The following is a 23138-nucleotide window of genomic DNA, read 5'->3' on the forward strand; positions in this document are numbered from 1 at the left end:
TCTGTAGAGTCACATAATCAAAACAAAACAACAGGAGCACAACCGGCCCCCCCACACACAAATGTCCAGCTGTGCACTGCCAGACCCACGCAACGGCAACCAGCCCACCACACGGATGGACACATATAGAATAGTATATAAGAATGTGATGAGGAAATAGAATCAGAATCAATAAACTAAAAACTAAACTCATGTCTTAGTTGTCAATGCAAAATATTTTAACAGTTGGATAGCGTTAATAATGCATGCATTTTAAAAATAAATCACCAAAGAATTACCAATAGAAAAATAGACTTAAAAATCTATCTTCTACACATTTGTTCTAGCTCTACTCCGCTAACTTAAAAGTATGGTGATGTATTGTGTACCTCGCTTGGCTGAGCAAAAATAAATGAACGCCCACAACTTAAATACTAAAAAGTTGTTATGATTACTAAAATAAATAACACTGAATATTTCATCAAGTTGACATAACCTAGCTGCCTGTTTGAAAACCACTTGTCTACTTGACCACGAGACCAAAATTTCTAAAAGTATTCAAGAAGGATTAGGTTAGATTAGTATCTAGGTATAGATGTTCTCAGCCTATTTCCTACTATATCTACCTCACTTTGTTCTGCATGAAAGGACAACTGGATACTTATTAATTTACAACAAGAAAACAATTCAAGTTTGCCAGCAACCATTACATTAATTTGACCTTAACTTAAGGTTCATAAAGATAAACGATGTGTTAAGTGGAAAAAAATACTCCACTGTCAGATTGCTGCTACAGTTTCGTTAATCCACTCTTGTTTTGCTTTGATAAGACAGTTGAGAGCATTAAAATGTCTAAAACTGTAGATTCCCACATTTAATCCTGCTCATCCAGATGTGGACCAGGGAAACTTGTATAATCCAATTTGTACAGCCTGGTTTGGACACACTGGGATTGGCTCTGCGTTAGGAATCTGGCCTTGGTAAAGCAATGTTGACTTTAAATAACTAACATTAGCTCTACTGCCTGTAAACATATACAATCTGACAGAATATACCAGGAGATGTAGTGTTTGTTCATAGTAGGGGTTATGCTGCCTTCTGCTGGATAAAAATGGACTTACATCCTGTGAGCATTCAGTTTGAAGTGAATTGAAAGTTGACCTTCACAGAATTTTGATAAACTACTAGTATTTGTCAAAGCTATGCAATATTTACTGCACCCCAAACAGCAGAATTTTTATGATATACCTGTTTGACACATCTGGAAATTGATGGTGGTGTTGGCAGAAAACATACCACAGCAAAAAAATGTTGTAATACAATTGTTGTAAAAGTTTGAATATGACTTCTGTGGGTTTTACTGGGATTATCTTGCATTATTGTTATTGTGTCAGAGGCATAGAGTAGTTTCAATATTATCATTTATCACTGTATATCTCTGTACCAATATAACAGGCTTCAAAATGTGTTGTCGTGACAAGCTTACGCCCATAGTGCTATCATAGTCTGTGTACACTAATGTGAATAAATGTAGGATTCCTCAATGGAATGATGCTACAAAACAATTTAAAGCCCCACCGTGTAACTTTTTTGCCAAAAAAATGACCAAATTAAAAGCTTATTTTTTTCATTATGGCTGTTTTTATTCCACTGAAAAACATTGAAAAACATGCAGTGAGTGGGTTTGTATCTCCACAAACCAGACTCTTATTTGTCCTGAAGGATGGCCTTCTCCTGCTTATTTCCATGAAAATGTTGTTCCTTTGGCTATAATCTTCCACAGTATGACATAATGACTACTAATAACAGTGTTCCAAAAACAGTGTTGCTTTAATTAATGTAGGTCAAGTTTTATATTTACTATTCTTGCGGAAAAATTAATTAAAGTTTGAGCTGCAAGATTAATTGCAATCAAATCAAAATTGTAGTTTGAATGGATGCAATTAGCAAAGTGCCAAGGCTGTAATTTTTTAAGTACATACCATAATTTCCTCCACAAACAACTAAATATCCTTTCTTATTCTGTATAAAAACTGCTGAGTTTATAGTTTAGATCTGTACAATCGTGTTCTGAAATGTGATTCTTGTATTAGTTTTTGTATTTGTATTTCCGTTTTTTGTTAAAATGTGCATTTAATATAATTACAGAATCGTATTATTAAAACATAAATTGCAAATCAAATTGCAATCGTAATGCTTGTCTGAAAAATAATATTTTTACCAAATCATTCAGCCCTATTGTAAGTGCAGTTAAACACATTATCCCTTAGAGCCAGTGCAACAATATTGCACTGCTGATTCTGATGGTGCATTCACAGAACAGGATCAGTGCTGTACATAGCTCCCAAAGGAGAGGTGTGGGATTTCTGGATGCTCCTCTTCCTCTCTCCACCCTCAGCTCTCAGCTAGCACAGGCCAGATCAGATTGTGGCTTATGTTCCCAGGAACTCTGAAACCAAGCCATGATCTTAACCAACCTCATATGGTTTATTAAAATGGTATCTCGGACCATGGAAATGTGTGATGCTATTGATATTAGAACTGTTATGTGTCCCACAATGAGAGACGAATAACAATGCATAAAAAATACTTTTTGTAAATTCTACACTGAGTAAGGTAATAAGAATAAAATAAAGTCTAAGTAGAGTATAAAAACTATGCTACAAAGCTATTATGTACAATTTACTGTGTACAGTACAGGAAATTCACAGTGAAAGATGTTTTAACAAGACAAAATAAAGTCTAATTAAAAAGTGAAAAGTGATTTGATTTTATTTATTTATTGCCATATCATACATACAAGAGCCCTTTGTAAACAAACTTATCATATATTCATTTGTTGTTTTTGTTGTGTTTGGCCCTAAATGCCCAGATGACATGGCGTGCTGGTTGTCTCTCCATATGAAAGCAGAGTCCTTGGTGGTGAGAGCCTTGTCAGCACAGTGTGACCCCTGCTCTGTCCTGTTGGGTCATTCACAGCACATCTGATCAGACAAGCCTATGGGACACATTAGGTGGCCAATTCACCTGCACTGCATCCATCTACTTTTGCTTCTTTCTGTGTTGTTTGTTTGTTTGTTTGTTTAATTTACTTTAAAATGGCTGCTTACTGTAACTGGCAGTGCAATTTGAAATGTATTTGTTCTTATTTGTTGATTATTTTAGGATTAAATGATTTCCTGTAAAACAAACAAAATACTGTATTTAAAGATTCACTATGTAACTTTTCGGGTCCATCACCTGCTTGTCTCCATTGCTTTGCCTTGAACGTACTACACATGGCATTATGTGTATCACTATGAAGATAAGCCACAGGGACAAGTTAGAGGTCAGATCTGTAGAGAGTCAACCCAGTTCACAGTAAGAATTCCAAGTATTTCAAGGTATCTTTTTAGAACTTCCACAAAAAAAAAAGAAAAAAATCCACAGTGCATCTTCAAATAAGAATAATAGTTGCAGTTACCTTACTATACAGACTTTATGTTTTTTGTGTTTTTTGTGTTTGTTTTTTTTTCCACATTTTGACATTAACCAGCAATCATAGCTTTAAATTAGAACATGTTTTTACCAATAAGAAATAATAAAACTGACAAAAGAAATATAAATTGGCATGACATTTTCAACCCAAAAATACATTCAGTTACTTCACAGCACCTAGTATCTGACATCTTTTTAATATGATTCTATATACAATTTGAATGAACAATATTCCTAAAAAAGACATAACCACTACTATTTAACAACCCGCAGGAAATGAATGCTTTAATTCTATTTCTGATTAAAGCGTCCTAGTTTTGCTCCTCTTCTTCTCTGTGTGACCAATCGCCTCTGTGCGTGTCTGCTCCTTCTCGTTGCCAGGGAGACAGCGGAACCGTCTGGAGCCAATGGACACGATTTTCGTCAAGCAAGTGAAGGAGGGGGGACCCGCCCACGGAGCAGGACTCTGCACAGGTCTGCTAACCCCTCCCTACCTCTCCACCTCACCACTAACTAGGGTTGTCAGAAGTATCAAAAATCAGATACTAATCGATATCGAAACTAGATAGTTATTTGAACAAGGGTGGATACTAAAAAAGTCACATTCACAGGACAGAAATTAACCTTACCTGAATAGACTAGTATACACCCATGGACCACTATGGAACATACCTGTATGACTGAGGCATTACACAGATGGTAATATGAAAGAAAGTCCTATGATTTAATGCTGAAAATAACATTCTATTGTTTAAATAAAAGAGTTTTCTCATGAGTATTGACTATCGAGTTCATTCCTTAGTAACAAAATCAAGTTTGAAATATTAGTACTATGATAACTCTACTGCTAGCCCACCCCAAATGTATTCTGCCCACACTGGTTCACATCTGCAGCCAATTCCACCTCTTTGTAACCTGCCAGGCCAAACAGTTCTAAGTCAGCGGATAACAGATGGACTGCGTCGTGGGAGGCTGAACACACTGTAATATGCAAACTGTTATTGCGACCTTAGTTAATTTAGTTTTGGTAGTACTTCATACATCGAGCTAGGAGGGATTTCTCATTCAGCAAGCCAAGGTTCAAGGTTCTGTTTGTCATAGATGGTTGAGTGTTACTGGCTCAAAATTAATCTCAACATTCAGTCAGATTTAAAAGAAACAAGGAGGTAATCAGTCCCATATTGGTTGTTATACATTCTTATACAGTTTAAATAGGCCTGTCACAACAACATTTTGAAGTTTGATATATTGTTGCAGAAAATTATGTGATCAAACAATAATATTGAAGACAACTTTTTACATTGATACTTTCACCCTTAACAATTTTCCTAAGGAGCATGATGTAACTTTTCTACTGAGGGATATGTCACTTGTTGGTCTCCATGGAGATGAAATCAGTTTGCCTAGAGTGGTCCACATTATGACATTTAAAAGTTAGATAAATTTAATGACAGTCTATGGAACATTCTAGGCAAAGCAATAACATTTCTGTTGAGATCATCAATTGGCACACTCTACTTTCCACATATTACACCTTTAAGAACACATGAGCTGCAATAAATGAACAGCAACAATGAAACATTATAACAATAATAAAAGGGTTCCACTAAGAAAACAAAGGTACATATACATAATTACAGAACCTTAAACAATATTGTACATCTGTCACATATTGAAAGATATGTGAATAGTTTTTATTAAATAGCTGAAATTACATAATCTTGCACAGCATGACAAATTCTTGCGATATATAGCCAGGTTAGAAATTACATTAATAACTGAGCAATAAGTTACTACATTAAAAACAACAACATAAATAAACAAATTCCCATCAAATACGGGTTACGAATTTTGAAAAATCCATTACAAATAATGTTTATAGGATCAATTTTTTTTTTTTTCAATTATTTCATGAAACCATATTTTCTCAATCGTAGCAAGAGATGGTTGTATGAGGTGTTGATAGATTGATTGCACGCTTCTCTTCGTAGCTTCAGATTGAGTTGGAGGTGTCTCTACTGAAGCTTAGTGCACCTTCCTGTCAGCGTTTCACACTCTGTGCCTGTGGAAATGTTAAGTGGTCTGGACAGGCCTTCAGAGCTGTCTGCTTTTATCTGTCCCATCTCCCCTCCAGGGAAGCACTGAGCAACCTTTCCTGCTACTATCTGGTTTCTACCCTAAATACACCTCCAGAAATCATTGAAGATTATATTTTATATTTATTGTCATTTTTATAGAAAATTGTGTTTAAAGAAATTAAAGTGGTTCATTTTTATATAAAGTGCGATACAAAGCTTCAAGATCCCATGCAACAAACCTCCATAAATAACCACTGTGTAAACATTAGCACAAACAGTAACAGTCTTAGCAGCAGCATAAATAATAATAATAATAATTTTTATACTAGTTGTGAATGTTACTGCAGCCAACGACAAAGCCAGCATAATTAATCAGAATTCTCTACAATCTTAATATGTTTAAAATACTGTGTGTATGGAAATCAAAATTTCGATATTTCCCAAATATATCTTGTAGTTATTCAGCCCTTGTCCCAATGAAAAGGGAAATTTTCATATATTTTTTGTTGTACTTCAAATGGACAATAAGTTGTGTCTGAAATGAATTGGTTTCTCATTTTTAACTTAAACTCTTTCCAGGGGATCGCATTGTGAAGGTCAATGGAGAAAGCATCATTGGAAAGACATATTCACAAGTTATTGCCTTGATCCAAAACAGGTAAGGTCATCAGCTTATCTACTTATCTATATTTGATTAGGGATAGGCAATATATTGGTTCCAGTATCAGTATCGTTCTTAAAAATAAATAAGTAAATATCGGTACTGAAGTTTATCAATGTTCAAAACTGATATTCTGTATTTTTTCGACCCTACAAGTATCATTCTTAGTTTGTCCTTAGTGCATGAGAGTTGTCTTTTTGAACAGACTAATGATTCAAAATGGAATTAGAAAGCAATTATCGGCATCGGCAAATATCGATATCGGACACAGCAGCAAACCAAATATAGAATAACGGTATTGGCTCAAAAAAAAAAATCATATTGGACCATCCCTAACTTGTATGCCCAATTTTAAAAGAAAAATGTTTTAAGATTACATTCCAGCATGTTGAAGAATGTATCACCCCTTCACATTGGGGTCTCCTTAAAAAAAAATCTGATTTTTGGAGGATATGTTGAATCCCCTGATACTAAAGTGCTTTCTAACATTTCTTTGTATCTTGCCCTGACTCCTCTCCCACACCTTTGACTCATTAGCAATGCCTCACTGGAACTGTGTGTGATGCCAAAGGACGAGGACATACTACAGCTGGTATGTAGAGAATCTTCTACTTTTTTTTTTTTACCTGAATGAAATTTAGACTACTTTTTTTAATTGGTAAAGTGTAACATGCTACAAAAACACCTCTTAAGGTTTAAGAACCATCAAGATGATAGGAGTAGGGATGTCACAAAGTAAATTTAAGCGTTACAGTTTTTTGAAGAATAAACCATTTTACATTTAATCAAAAATAATTAAAGAAATAAAACTGTCTGAGTAAAAAATATGTAAAAGTGACAATGAAAAAAGTCAGGTAAAAAGCACTTTTTTATATTTATGTAATTATAGATTCATTTCAAATGATTATTGTTTGTAACAATGAACTTTATTCTTTAAAAATTCTTACTATCATATTGACAACAACAATAAAATAAAATGTTCAATGCTTGCTTAATCTTGACATTTCCAGACAGGAGCTGCACTCATTCCCTCCCACCCAATTTACAATACAGTACTGTTAATTAACATGCAAGGTGTGACTGTACCGTGGTACAGTGGTTGTTAGTTAGTGGTACACTCAGTGGTACTCATTTACATTTACAGTTACAGGATGATGTCAGATGGACTGTGCAAAGATGCACTAACTACCGAGATGTACCATTGACTCTTATTTACATCCCATCGGCCTGTCAGTTTAGCAACAGCAGTTAATATACGCATTGTGGCAATAGAAAGCGCCTTTGTATTGTCCTGGCTGACCTCACCTTAGATGACTCAGTCCCTTTACATATCCTATATAATGTACAGCCTGCTTTGAGGAGTTCAGTCATGCACAAAATCAGCCCACACTACATTCAGGCCTCAAAACCCTCCAGGCGATAAACCAACGCCAGGCAGCTTCACCCTGATAGCCCTGGTAGTCACAACTGTTGGGAATCACTTCTGGAGGAGAGATGGTGCTGGGTTCCCACTGTGTCGCTACATTCCACAAATAACTTGTTTGCTTTGTTGCAGCACACCAAAAGCCACAGAAATGTGCCTTTGGTTTTGGGGTGAAAGAAAAGAGGAAAAAGGAAAAGGTTTAGTAGACAAGTAGAATTGTGTTATTTTTCAGTTGATTACACAACTTTCCAAGGCCAGAAAAGTCACAGTGATGCTAACAACAACTAGCATGCTAACATCACTACTTCCTGGTGGAGGATAAAGAGGATAAAAATGCTTTTTAATTAGATGAATACAGCACACAGCAGCTTTTACATTCTGTCTGTACTGGGAAAATTTTACTTTATTACATGAAAAAAAAATCTGCTAAAGCCTCTTTAACTAAAGCATTTCTGTGTTAGTATACTACTTTGAAATTATGTACACATTGCACCTTTAAAGGTTCTATATCATACAAAATGGATTCTTGTGAGCTTTAAGCCGAGTTATGTCACCTCGTCAAAAACATACCCAGAGTTGTGTTCTGTTTCTTTCACACATTGGAGTAACCCTTTATTATTACTACATCTCCAAAGCTCAAAATGAAACCTTTTGTTCTGTAGAGATGGGCAATTTCATCCAAATGATTCTATGAAGGCGTATGGAATTTAAAAACACAGAGGAGCACTTCCACCACATGATATCACAAGGTGGAACTGAGTGTTTTTGGTTTGTGAGAAGAACACAGCCTAAATATGCAGTTTGTGTGTTAAAGATGTGTGAATGAAACAAAACTATGTATGTTTTGTTACGTTATAATATAGATTAAAAAAAATAGCATAATATAGGCCCTTTAAACCCAACACTTTCTAAATTGTATCAATATATAACCTACTCATATTGTTGTATGTCATAAAGCACTTATCCTATTTACCCCATCTGCATGAAGTTTGATAAAAGCAACTCTTACTTTATGTATTATTGACCCATATATTGGTCTCGCCTGCACTCTAAGGGAATGCAACCACTGTCAGCTGACTCCTGTCAAAGCAGTGTTTACAGAAGGCAGGGAGAAAGCTAGAGCAGAGTGCGTCAGACAGGGCTGGACCAATGATTGTGTAGCCTAGAACAGAGGAGGCGTGGAGGGCTAGCGTATGCTTCAAGTGCCACTGAAATGTTCTCAAAGCCAGCACAGGGGAGGGGCCAGTGCACAGCCAGCAGGTGAGAGTGACAGAAATGCTGAGTATACCCACAAGGAAGCTATAAAAAACAATGGCAAGATGACAGCTATTTTAATGGAGAGCAGTAAACTTTCTACGGCTGATTCTGACCGTTTCCAGAATTTTTGATGAACAGCCAAGAAAGAAATTATTTGATTTTTTGTGTGGATTTTGGACACCGCGATAAAGCAAGGATTTTTTTCTCTTTTTTTTTTAACAAGGATATAGATGTTTCACAACATCAAAGCTTTTAACACGCCACAAGGGGTCAGTAAATGAACCGAATACAGGAATTACTTTAGGAGCGGATCGCAACGAGAATTTTGTCAAATTTATTGTGAGATAAAACAAAAAAACTTTAATGAATGGGTCAAGGATTTTATTTAAATTGTATTTATTTTTACAAGGACAGTGATGTCTCACAACCACAATGATTTTAGGTCTTGCCACAAGAGGTCAGTAAATAAACTGAATACATGGATTGCTTTTGGGTTGAATTACAAAAGGAATTTTGGCACTTTATTATGGAATAAAAGTTCTATGTAAAAATTAAAACAGATTCCCACTTCCTGGGATCTATGTTTCTAAGACTAATGCTTCTACTAACATTACTAATTCATTGCTATTTGAATCTGTCATAGATCTGCCATTTAAAGTCTTTGCTCCTAATCCTTTTCTACCGCTTCTGCCTTTTTCACTGCTTACCTTTGCCTTACTTGTGGACTACAGTTTTCACGGGATATCACTGCTCTGGTAAGGAGGGATTCCCAAACTAATACTGTTTACCTACCTGATCATAATACTTACTACAGCTGCACTATATATCATAAACATATCAATGTTTCTTTTGTTTTATTTATTTATTTATTTTTAAATGTACTTACTAAGTCCTAAAATAGACTTGATTTAATCTTTGTTTTGTCTATGTAAAGGTTTTTTTTTTTTACTAGTAAATGTAGGCATGCATATTTTAGTTTTAATACAGCAGAAATTATTGCCAAAAAGTATATTAAAATATCTCAATAATCTTGATCACCCATATTACATATTGCAGTCTTCTCCAATATCATGTGTCCTAACCCTAACCTTACTTACTACTGAAATTCTATGGCTTTCAGTGTTATCTGAAAGCCCTTCCTTCTTACTCTGGGGGATTTGTATTTTATGGGTACTTTCCCTTAACAGGAAACTCAGCTCTGTTTAAATGCATGCCTTATTAATATCAAGTGGCAGAGCATCTGTAATCTGACACCTTAGGTAGGGCATATTTGATTAAAGTCCAACCCCACAACTCTCACTCTTTCATTTTAACAAGAGCTACTGGGCTGTGAACATGGTGTAGCAAGCACTAGAACCAAGGATACAGGCAATTCTTTTTTATCATAATGTAAAGCTTTTGGGGTTTTTTTTTACGAATATGGAGATTATTTTTTTATGATTTGAAGTGAAGATTTTTGATGATGTGGAAACATGCTGACAGAAGTAGCAGTAGTTACCAAACACCGGCGTTCGTTCATCCTCTCGTCTTCTTGCCTTAGGGTGCGATCTTCGGTAAGCCACGCTAACTCAGTTCTGGCATCTTATTGCAGACTTTCTGTTATTTTAATTAATTTGTTTAGATTTGTATCATTATTAGTCTAATTTAAAAGTTCACAATAACTTTTCCGGAGCAGCATGGAGATGTTATTGGTTTGTCTAAAATGCATGGCATTAAACGTTGATCACTAAAGAGATGAGCAGTCAATACCACTGGGCACAGTTAAGGGTTAGATCTATGGAGAGACAGCCCTTTTTATGGCAATAATGCATGTGTTTGAATGAATAAATGCAAGATGGGTTACTATAGTGGCATACTGAGGAACATTCTAGGCAAAGCAAAGAACATCTCAATGGAGACAAGCAGATGACAAACCATTCACTAAAAAAGGTTACATAATGCACCTTTAAAAAACTGTGACTGGGTTCTGTGACTTCATTATAATTTTTCAGTTTCTGTTTGAGACTGATCAAAGATTGTTTAACAGAGTCCAAGTAGCATGGTATAAAGTGAACAACCTATATAAAGTAAAAATGTCTCCTAACCCAGTGAAATGCGCTAATCTGTCTTCAGTTTTAGCATTGCTGCATCTTCACAGCCTAGTGACATAATGGCCTTTAATCTGTTGCAGGCGTACTCCCAGGACGCATACCTCAAAGGGAATGAGGCGTACAGCGGAAATGCCCGGAACATCCCTGCGCCCCCTCCCATCTGCTACCCACGGATAGAAGTCAAGGCTGCATCCATGGCCCAAGGAGCTATCCGCACCACAGAGAAAAACTACCGCGTGGAAATACCTGTCCCTCCATCTCCTTCTGCACCCCCTATTACTATAAAATCTGTAATTTGTAATGATATTTTAAGAACTCCAAGCCATCGGACAGAAGAAAACCGGTTTGGTACTACAACTGAATCAGCAAAACCAAGGTCAACTGTTCCATCGGTATCTGGAGGTGTGCAGTTACAATACCCTTCTATAGATACTCCAGTATATTCCCAAACACCAACGTCAAAAACTGCTCAGAACTATCCCGAAACGTTATCGCCAAACATCCCTGTCACATTGGCATCGCAAGGAACAAAAATGTCACCCAATAATTCACCGTCAGCATCTGCTTCCAACACCCCAACACACCAAAACATCGATTGGAAAAACTACACAACGTACAAAGATTACATAGACTCCAAGAAGCTGCACACCTATGGCTCAAGGACTATACAGGAGCGCTTGGATAGCTTACGAGCAGCGGCTAATTCTAATGTTAACTCAGTGTACAAGCAACCACACACTCCACCGCTGCCGAATTCGAGAGTTTTTAGTTCACAGGTCAGACGGAGGAGTGCGTCACATGATCGCGGGGTAGATGCGGCGTGCAAGTCTGTAGGTTCCTTGCGAAGTCTCTCCCAGGAAAGGCTGAGTGGAGGAGAGAGGACAGCAAAGAACTGGCATCGAAGTGCGTCCCAGGATGCAATTCCGTCGTCCGTGCCAGCAGGGGTCGCCAAAATGAGGACACGCTCTTGTGATTACATTGGACATCGGGTTACAGAGACAGGGGGATGTGTGAATAGAACTGTGGGGGAGAGAGCAGGTCATGGAGAGGATTGTAAAGTGAGCAGACAGACAGCAAGTGGAATTACAAACTCGCCAGTTGCTGCTTCTGTGTTTACTAAAGGTATTACTTTATTATATGTTATTTTAAACACGTTGTACGTTTAAATAATCCCTTATTATCCAAGATTATAATGAAAGCAAAATTTATGACTATTCTTTTTTTAATAAAAAAAAAATTACATATTAACTTGTCAAAAGGTTAGAACAATGAAACAGTGAAGGGCCCATAGAAATCAGTAGATAATCAAAATCTTAGTTGAAACATCTTTTTGTACCCATGCTCTTTAGCTTGCATGATCATTATCAATAAAAATACTTTTAAACATTTTAATATTTTTTGTGTTAGTATTACCTGTTTATAGATTTTTTTTATCATATACAATATTGCATTATTTTACAGTACAGTACCAGTAGTACTTTCTGAAACCGCAGGGTACCATTTAAAAGTTTCCATTCCAACTTTTAGGTTTTAGTAATTTATTATTATTTTTCCACATATTTAAATTTTACAACCATATCTTAGAATGGCCGCTAATTTTCTAACAACAGATTATGCTGAGGCACTAAAATGTACATACCTACAATTAGCAGTATTAGTGTTGCCAGTTAAAGGCGCACTATATAACTTTTCAGGTAAAGGGTAAGACTAATGCCATATTGTGTAACATTCTAGGCACAGCAATGACATCTCTGTGGATTAGTTAGGCAACGATTGAACAGAAAATTATATAGTGCATCTGTAACAAATGTATAATAGTCCCTAATCATACATTTGCCAATAATTGTTGACTTAATTAGCATCTCTGTCCTCTCCAGGTTCTGATCCATCCAAGGCAGACGGTCTCATCATTCGGCCTTCTCGCCTGCCTGTCAAAAACTCAGACTTCTCTCCTGCCTTATCCTCTGCCCAAGGCCCCATGCCCCTCAAAGACCAAAGAACTACCATGATGGGGAACCACGTGGGCTACACCTCCCCTGTACATCTACTCAGGACCAGAGCCGACAGTCTGAAAATAGAAAACCGGACGGAAGGTGGGCTAGCGGCTAGATCCTCCTCCTGCTCTGGCGTCTCCTCCAAAGTAGCCATACTAAAACAGCAACAAACCGTATCTACAGCTGTCTCATCAATAACCAACGGAGCGATAGAGCAACAACCAAAAGCCATTTCGACTTTAAGGACTAAAATAGAAGGTGTTGAAGGACTCGATGCAACAGTAGTGGTTTTGAGGCGAGAGAAAAAGTCAGATGCCCAACCCAATCGACCCCCATCCTATGTTTGTGCGGTCAATGAGCGTAATAATGAAGACACTCAAAGGCCCCCAGTGCTGGTGAAAGCGGGGTCAGAGGGAGCAATGTGTAGGGACACGTACTTCAGGAGGTTGGAGGATACGAAACAGAAGACTGGGTCACGCCTGGATGGCTCGCTGGATTCGATACCGTTCATTGGTAAGATTTTTTTCAATGACAAAACATTTATTTTAAAACAAAATTGCAGTAAGTTGTCACAAAAGCAAAGTTTTCTGTAAACAAAATATACCTTCTCCATAGGGTCTTTTATATAACCTGCTAACCCTGTAGTTAAGACCTCTACAAATATGTTCTGAAGTATAGTGGTCCCTCGCTATATCGCAGTTCATCGCAGTTTCGCGGCCTCGCTGAGATTTCTTTTTTTTGCAATTTTGCATGTTCTTTTTGCAGCATATGAACGTGCATTGTGTTCTGTGTCCTGATTGGCTAAGGGAATGTAGACCATTGTCAGTCAGTCTCCTCCATGCCGTGTCTCCCGCATAGTACAGAATGTGTTCAGCCAAATTTACATAAATGTTGGATCGCAGTGTGACTCTGAAGTGCTGTATGTTTGCAAGTTTTCTCCCCGACAAAACCCACAATGCCGATGAAACATTCTGCACCGACAGATTGGGTATATGTGAACAACAAATTTGTGATCTTCAAGGAAGGGAGATATAATATACGAAGGTTTGAGCTTTGAGAGTGTTTAAACAAGAGAGAAATGTGATAAAATGTTAATACCTGTCTGAGAAAAGTGCATAAAGTGTGTGGTGAGGGGTTTTACAGCCTTAAAACATATATAATAATTGTAAAAAATAAAGCTGACTACTTTGCGGATTTCACCTATTGCAGGCTACTTTAGAACTTAACCCCTCCGATAAATGAGGGACCACTGTACATAGGATTCTTGTATTAGTAGTTCAACCTTCTCCAAAACTGCACTATGTAACTTTTCTCATAGAGTCCCCCTGCTGGTCTCCATGGAGATGTAATTGTGATAGCTGAAATGTTCCAGAGTATGGCTTTAAACCTATCTGTTTTCATTTATTCGTTTATTTAGACACAGTTTTTATTGCAGTCTTAGTTTTAATGGGGTTACCTCTCCACAGATCTGGAGAGGGGACCTGTAACTTAGCCCACTAGCGTCACCTACTTGTAGCCATGGAGATATATGTGATGCTATTCTGTGGAACATTCCAAGCAAAGCAGTGCAATTTCTAAATAGGCTAATTGGTCTCTACCAGAAAGGTTACTAAGTGTATTTTTTTTAATTATGAAGAATGTTTCATTCAACTGAAACTTGGTTTAAAATATATATATAATGTATATTTCATGGTGAGTGAATGCCATTCCCAGAGGTTGTATTTATAGTGTGAATTCTAATGCCCTCTCTGTCTGCAAATAGCTCTAACACAAGCATAACAAAAGAACTGCAATAGAAAAGGAAACTTGTGTCTACCTCTGGTATGTAGCAGATAGTTAAAAGTCTATGCACTGCTCCATATTCAACAAGTCGGGTCAAAATGTCATGCTTGACTTATACGCTCTGGACTTAATAATTAGGTCACTTTCCCTCACATTTCATTGACTATAGTCTAAGTGAAGTATTCTGTCAACACAGAGAAGACTCAACAATGCAAGTGGGTTATGGCATTTTGAACTATGATGACCAAGTGACACTGTTCTGCAGGCGAAAGTTACGTGTCTAAACCACTTCTGGTGTTTGAGCGGAACAACACAGAAATACATGCAAATAGAACTGCCAAAAGTTCCCTCACCCACTTCACAAATGTCTCATATGTCACCGGTATCATACAAAGCAATAAACTGGAACATTGCTCAACTGCACTGTGACGTAACAAAAAAGGGTATTTCAGCTGCAGTTAAGCTCTATTTATAACTAGGAAAATTAGGTACTATCCCAAACAACACAATTTTTAAATGGCTTGTTCCTTCCCACACTCTGATGGTGAACCATGACAAAGAGACACAATTGTCTAGTTGCTTAAAATAATTTAAAACTGTCTGTTTCTACCAGTTGCTTCCTTGTGGGTCTCATTCAACCAAATGCCTTTATTGGCAATACCATTTTATTTCACAAATAGCTGATACACTGAGTAAAAGTTATTTTTTTATTGTGAACTATAAGTCATGCGATTCTGGGAACCTTCACACTGACCAATGACCAACTACAACTTCATCTTACCACCTCATTTCGCCGGAAGATGGACCTAATCTATTTAAGTGAATTTAATATTTTAATATTTTTGTTTTATTTATGTGAGAGCAGCTGGCGATTTTTAGGGCTACAGATTTGATTACTGACCCTGAAGTGCTCAATTGTTCTGAGACAAGGTTCCAATTTCCTTGTTTTGTTTAATCAGCTGTTAAACAAACATGCCAAAGTGATGTAACATCAGCCATGCAAATCGGAACCATTGCGAGAGAAAGGTGTGGACACAGTAATGAATAACTCTCATAAAAGGGTTATCTTTTTTCTTTTTCCTTTATTTAAGCCGATGTTGTAACCTGTGCAATTTATTTTATTCTTTTCTGGTTACATATTCCTGTGCCTCATAAAATGTTTTTTTTTTTTAAATATGTATGTTACCAAAATTTTAAGTGCATATACCATTTCACTAAAACAGAGTTAACCTGATTATATTCAAAAATAATTCATTTGTCTAAAAATTTTAGATTATAATTTTACTTCCTAGTTAAACACAGGCAGCAGATTTGACATATGTAGAGGTAATTCCATAACTGAGTGTAAACAAGTGTAAACAAGAAGAAATACATAGAAAAATATGAAAGCCTGTCATGTGCACTTGAAAATATGTGTATTCGTTCTTTAGATGAACCCTCAAGTCCAAGTATTGACCAGGACAGTTCGCTCATCTCTGCATCTGCTGTGATCTCTGTGCCTCCTATCATCACCACAATACCTCCCAGCCCTACCTCCCCCTCGCCTCTGATTCGTCGCCAGCTGTCACATGACCAAGGTATGTTTTTTGAGTGGCAAGGCAAGACAAGCTTATTTGTATTGCACAATTGGTACACAAAGTAATTCAAAGTGCTTTACAGAATAAGAAAGACATTCAAATCACAATACACCAAATCGAATCATAAATAATCACAAACAATCATCATAAAATGAACATTAGGATAGAAGAGTGCAGAAGAACAGAACCGTTTTGAGCCTGAGAGCCCTGTCTTACGTCTTCCAGGTTTTAGCTGCATAAAACTGAAACGCTGATTCCCCAAGTTTAGTCCTGACTCTGGGCACCAGCAGTGCTCAGAGTGCAAGATGGTTCATATGGCACTAATATGTGGGAGATGAGTGTGTTTACCCACTGAGACCTGATACTGTAGGGAATCAGTACTATATAGAGATCCTTTGTTATAATATGTACAATATCATTTTCAGATTCTATGCGTCTCACAATTATTGACTCTGACTCGGGGACAAAAACAGAGCGTTCAAAATCATGTGACGAAGGCCTGGATAATTACAGGGAAGAACGAAAGGGGTAAGTTTGATTTTGAAGTACATTATCTTAAAGGTACGCTACGTAACTTCTCAATTTGAAGGTTTCAATGGAGATGCTATTGCTTAACCTTGTATGTTCAACAGTATGGCATTTAGCTTATCTAGCTCCTTGGAGACAAGTGACAGCATCAGGTCTAGTTGCAGGTTAATACATTGGAGAGGCATTTTTGAGAAATAAAACACTTGAAATAAAAAAGCAATATAGATAAGTTTAAAGCAGTAACATCTCCATGGTGACAATCAAGTGGTATATCCTTCACCAGAAAAGTTACATAGTACACAGTTAAAGTACCACTTTTATCTCTTGTTTATTTCTTGTTAATTTAGGAGATCACTAATTCCTGGTCTGAAGAATTTAAGGAAGGTAAGTTACTCACCATGCACTTTCTCAAAACTGTGCCAACTGTCAACAATGACTGGACTGGTTTCATTTGAATGACATTTCCTCTTTAGAACAGCTCATTTTGCATACAGGAAATTGAAACACTTTACAATCTATTTCTGTCTCTTGCAGGCTGTCGACAGGTCGTCTGAAGATTCGGGCTCCAGGAGGGATTCATCGTCAGACATCTTTTGTGATGCTACTAAAGAAGGTCTGCTGCATTTTAGGCAGCTCAGTTCAGAAAAGGGAAAGGTGGGTATCTACATAATAAAACATATTTTACAGGTTTCTTTTAGCTTTAAGGTCATCTTTAAGGTGCATTTACATTTAGTTTTAGCCCAGTTTGAGTTCAAATGTGGACTGGTCTAGTCCACATTTAGTTTCTTATTTAGCCCAAATTTAGTCTCCATTTTGACTGTGAACACACCCTTAATATTCAGAATGTTAATTTGACCCAGAAATGCAATTTATTTATTTAGTTAATTTATTTGTTTATTCATCTGTGAGCTCTATTTTAATCATTTTCATTTAACATTTTGACGTCCCTAGAGCTGTAATTCTCCATCAAGTGCTACAACAAAACATGCTTCGACTTCAGATCTATTGGGACTCTAGCTAAACAATGACTAAATCAGGTCTTAATTAGCACTAATTCCAAACTAGGCTAGTTCTGAAACAGGACTAACCAAAAAGAGAAACCCCAAATCACCACTTGTACCACAATTTGAGAACCACAGCCCTAGCGCAACAATCATCCATTCCAACAATAGAATTATATTCAAGATAAACGATTACTTGTCATTCTCCTATCCTGCTTTGTTAAAAGCCTTCTCTCATTTTGACCTACTTCTTTAGCGTGTTGGAGGGGGCATGCGTCCATGGAAACAGATGTACGCGGTGCTGAGGGGTCACTACTTGTGTCTGTACAAGGAGCGCAAGGAGGGCCAGGGCCAGACTAACTGTCAGACCGTGGAGGAGCCCCTGCCCATCAGCATTAAGGCCTGTCTTATCGACATCTCCTACAGCGACACCAAGCGCAAGAACGTGCTCCGCATCACCACCTCCGACTCAGAGTACCTGTTCCAAGCAGAGGACCGTGAAGACATGCTGGCCTGGATCAAAGTCATCCAGGAGAACAGTATGGATGAGGAGGTAAGCTACAGGATACTACAGCTAAATAGTGTTGTCATAATGGTCAAATTTCAAACACTAAGGACTCTGATGCTAAGGTAAAGTGTTGATACTCAATACCAATTTTGATATCACAATGATAATTCAAAAGCCATTTATTTCTTCCTCAAATATTACCATGTGGTCTTAAACTAGCTTTGATATAGACCACGACCATTCTAAAACTACACAGAAAAGGTCTAAAATTGTCTTATGTAATTTTGTTATTAATATTGACACTTGTTGAAATGAGTAATGAGCTTTGATACTACTTTTAGTATTGACCAGTATCTGGGTACTTTTGTCAGCTAAAAAAATAGTACATCATAAGCTGTAAAGATCTGTCTTTAAGAGATAAGTGCAGGTTACTTTTCCCATTTATTTCTTAGGGACTCACAATGCCACTCATGAAAATGTTCACACCTATAATGTTTTACCATACATTATAGGTGAAAAATATATTGTCTACAGAATCAGAATAAGACAATAAAAACAGTGTTTAACATAATTTTCAAACAAGGATATGAAACGGCCTTGTCCACCCCTTCCAATACATATAGTAGTCTGGCGTGGGTTTTAAATGTAACTTGCGGCTGTTAACCAATTAATCCTGATATAAACCAATTTGGAAGTAGACTATAGATAGCAACTAAGCTTAATAAACCTTTCTTTTGGTATTTATACAAAATTAAACCACCTGAACCCCAGTGTAGAAACTACTATATTATGCAAGGCATATTCATCTGTAGAGCACAATTTGTACACAAAGTAATTCAAAGTGTTCTACAAAACAAGAAGGGTGCATTGAAGTCACAGTACAACAGAACAAGAAACATTTTAATAGAATAGCTGAGAAAAGAGAAGAGTACTACTATATACCATCCAAAAAACACAATACATCTATTTCTATGTATAGTTAAGGTGTGCTTTATTGTCTATAGACATTGTGTCCTATAGTAGATTTGTTTCACCAGACTTGCCCAAATGTCCTAAGGCCAAAACATACTGGGAATCCAATAGTATCCATGTCACTCAATTCCAGTTATGTAAAGACGGATTACTATCTGGTACATTGTGTAAATAGAGTAAATAATATGCATTGTGTCCTTCTTTTGTCTCCTTCTATTTTTCCAGAATGCGGCCTTCACCAGTCATGACCTCATCAGTCGTAAAATCAAGGAGTACAACACCTTGATGAGGTAAGAGAGTGGGAGGGGAATGGGTTGTTGGACTGTTAAAGTGAAAAAGACAAGTCATAGTTACGAGACATTACAACCGATATGGCGCAGTGTGTAGTAGTGCGCATTTTTGTCTCCTTCAGCCCAACCGGCACAAAATCAGAGCCCTCTCCACGCTCGTCCCGACAGTCACTGAGCATCCGGCAGACTCTGCTGGGAGGGAAAGCAGAGAGCAAGACCCCCTCACCTAAAGCAGAGCAGGAGAGGAAAAGCATGCACAAAGGTACACTGATATTTTATGTAAGCAGTTATGCATCATTTTAAAAGTGTACTGTGTAACTTTTCTGGTGGGAGTCTCCATAGTCTCCATGGAGCTGTTATTCCTTTGTCTTAAATGTTCCACAGTATGGTATTAAACATATCTAGCTTGCATTTACTTAATGTTTATATTGCAATGAAATAAATATGGTACCTTGCTCAGCTCTACACAAATGATGCACAATGTTACAATCAAAACTCAAATTCGGAGCTGAACGGAAATGTTCAACCTTTAAATCCTTACGTCCACAATAGTTGGTTTCTCATCTTTAATGATGAGAAACCAACTATTGTGGGTTCTCATCATTAAAGAAACCACAATAGTTGGTTTCTTTAATGATGAGAAGTACTATTTTGAAACATTACGAATTTTAAAATATTTTCCTCTTTTGTACTGAAACTAAATTAACCCATGACAATATACACTTTTATACTTTTTTCCAATATTTTTTTCATAAGTCAAAATCTGTGTCTATCTGTTCAGGCATTATGCGAGGTTCCTCTTAGAATATATGTTTCAATTCACACTATTAATGTGAAGATAATATAGTTTCACTCTCTTCACCTGCAGATGACACTAGCCCTCCGAAGGACAAGGGCACGTGGAGGAAAGGCATCCCAGGCCTCATGAGGAAGCCCTTTGAGAAGAAGCCCTCTCCTGGTGTCACGTTTGGAGTGAGACTGGATGACTGCCCTCCTGCTCACAACAACAAGGTCGGTCAATCTTTGTCATTTCACTTTCACACTTTCACTTCTTCAGGAATTACTAGAAATAGTCATAGTGTATACAGATTTTTTTCAACTGATTCTAATATTCAATATGTGCCTTGCGATATACCAAAAAATAATATCCAAATTTTCTAAGAACCAGCTCACGCCTTCATTATTATCACAATTCATGTTTTCTTGGTATCTTTTATACCGAGGTAACTAAAGCTATCAGCTGTTTCTGAAAGTTTACTCCTCACTGCAATGAAGTTGAATTCAACTGTCACTCACGCAGAGCATGAGAGACTGACCAACAGGAGGAGTGGGTGGTAGAAAGTGGCTCTTTCTGACCTTAGAGCTGCATTACACAAAAAAAGCAGGGAATTGTGATCTGGCGATTTCACCAAAATAGCAGATTGTCACAGGGATGAGCTCACAAATCAATTATTATCTCCTTATCGTCCAGCCCATCTTGCTGTTGTGGCCTATAACAGATATTTTGTCAGACCTACTTTTGACTGTAATAATAATGTATTGAAGATGATTGTGTAAACATATAGCCACCGCTTTAGCTTCTTTGCTTTACTGTTTACATTGTATCGCATTAATCTGTTTAAAAAGACATCTGATGAACTTAAAAAAAAGTCAAATATCATGGAAATTCCCAATAGGGCTGAACAAATTAGGGAAAAGATCTAACTTCGGAAGCAGTGTGATTTATGCTTTAAAAACATGATTCCATTCAAAGTCCACATTTAAACACGTCCAGAAGAATTAACAAAAATACTGAAATGTGAACATAAAACTAAGAATTCGTACAGATCTAAACTACAGGGTTAAGCATCGTTTCAACAAAATAAGCCAGGATTATTTATTATTTGATAATGAAAAACACGCTTTAGAATAGAATGCAATTTTCAACATTAATTAATAGTATTTTCTTTTATATTGCCATGTGGTCATTGATTACTATCTGATTTTGAATACTTTTGACAACCTTAATTTGCATACTAACTACCTTTACATCTCTCTCATAGTACGTGCCTCTAATTGTGGAAGTGTGCTGTAAACTGGTGGAGGAGAGAGGCCTGGAGTACACGGGGATCTACAGAGTCCCCGGGAACAATGCGGCTATCTCCAACATGCAGGAGGAGCTCAATAACAAGGGCATGGGAGATATCGATGTCCAGGATGATGTGAGTATCTGATCTGATCTATTTAAACTCCTAATGGCTGCTTGGGTTTTACATGGCATCCTTCATGTGTCAGTGTGGCACTGAATAGACTCAGAGGTCAGATGTAACGTGTACATTATGTACAATTAGGTAGAATGTTTTATACGTTTTATTTTTGTTAAAGGTGCGTTATGTAACAGTATTGGCCTTTTTTTTTATCTCTCCATGAAGACAAGTAAATGACACCACCATGCCAAGTTACAGGTCATATCTATGCTGAGGTGACCCTGCTGACAGTTTTCTTTTCGAGCACTTAAAAACATCCATTATGAAAGAAAATGCTAAATAGATAAGTTCAATGTCATAGTAGAACATTCCAGGACATTCCAGGCTAAATAATATCTCCATGGAGACAAGCAGGTAGCACACATCCCAGCAAAAAGGTACATCTTTAAATATTGTGTTAAATAAATATTACAAAAAGATTAGTAGGAAAGCAGTAACTGAAGTAGTAGTGGAAGTACAAGCCTTTAAAAGTAAAGTGATTTGTAATTTTACTTATTGTACTAGTGCTAATGAAGAAGTTATTAATTGCTCATTACTGACACTTGAGTCATCTTTATGTCGAACAACACCATAACACAGTGTTGAATATTCTAAAATCTAACTGCACTCAAAACAGTGACCTTGACATATACCTTGATGCATTTTTTTTTTTTTTCAGAAATGGAGGGATCTTAACGTGATCAGCAGTTTACTCAAGTCCTTTTTCCGGAAACTACCAGAGCCTTTGTTTACAAATGGTAAGATGTTCAAGCTCTGCCCTCTTAAGGCCAAATCATAATCTAGAAATACATTATCTTTTATTATCTATATTATTTACAGAAAAATATGCAGACTTCATAGAGGCCAACAGAATAGAAGACCCCGTGGTGCGGTTAAAGGAACTAAAGAGACTGGTAAGTTAAAGTTGACTCTTTTCCTTCACTCTTAAACTGTATAAATGGTGTTTTAATAGCATTGTTTATGGTTCTTAGTCATTTTTGGGAACTTTAGTGCAAGCTAGATAAATTTGCAGTTTTCTGGTCTGTGCTGCCTTCAAGGACCTCTGCAATTTCCAGTAGTTGGTGACATCATCAAAGACTGCCCTGATTTCAGCCAGGTGTTTCAGATTACAAACACTTGGCTGCAGGGGTGGACTTTGAAGTGTAGATACCTGTTAGACCAATCACATTGTTTCTTATACCTCTAGACTCCACCCTCACTCTCCCCTTTAGTGGTCCAGGTACTGCCCAGTTTAGCAGCTCTATTTGAAATGTGGTTGTGGGCGGAGTTTATTCC

At 37.1% G+C, this 23138-nt stretch overlaps 1 protein-coding gene across 2 annotated transcripts in view; it reads left to right on the forward strand.

The window, feature by feature from the left end:
• Positions 1-23138, forward strand: part of LOC117388202 (rho GTPase-activating protein 21-like) — an 89225-nt gene that overhangs the window by 56040 nt on the left and 10047 nt on the right. For both annotated transcript variants that reach the window (XM_055229952.1, XM_033985693.2), the window contains 16 exons: positions 3838-3930; positions 6114-6192; positions 6733-6787; positions 11046-12087; positions 12843-13472; positions 16172-16318; positions 16744-16846; positions 17194-17230; positions 17381-17500; positions 18104-18400; positions 19553-19617; positions 19740-19879; positions 20486-20628; positions 21660-21818; positions 22522-22600; positions 22683-22756. In XM_055229952.1, the coding sequence (XP_055085927.1) occupies positions 3838-3930; positions 6114-6192; positions 6733-6787; positions 11046-12087; positions 12843-13472; positions 16172-16318; positions 16744-16846; positions 17194-17230; positions 17381-17500; positions 18104-18400; positions 19553-19617; positions 19740-19879; positions 20486-20628; positions 21660-21818; positions 22522-22600; positions 22683-22756 (3263 nt within the window). The remainder of the gene's footprint in view (positions 1-3837; positions 3931-6113; positions 6193-6732; positions 6788-11045; positions 12088-12842; positions 13473-16171; positions 16319-16743; positions 16847-17193; positions 17231-17380; positions 17501-18103; positions 18401-19552; positions 19618-19739; positions 19880-20485; positions 20629-21659; positions 21819-22521; positions 22601-22682; positions 22757-23138) is intronic.

This window comes from Periophthalmus magnuspinnatus, chromosome 20, assembly GCF_009829125.3.
Source record: "Periophthalmus magnuspinnatus isolate fPerMag1 chromosome 20, fPerMag1.2.pri, whole genome shotgun sequence".
Lineage (NCBI taxonomy): Eukaryota > Metazoa > Chordata > Actinopteri > Gobiiformes > Gobiidae > Periophthalmus > Periophthalmus magnuspinnatus.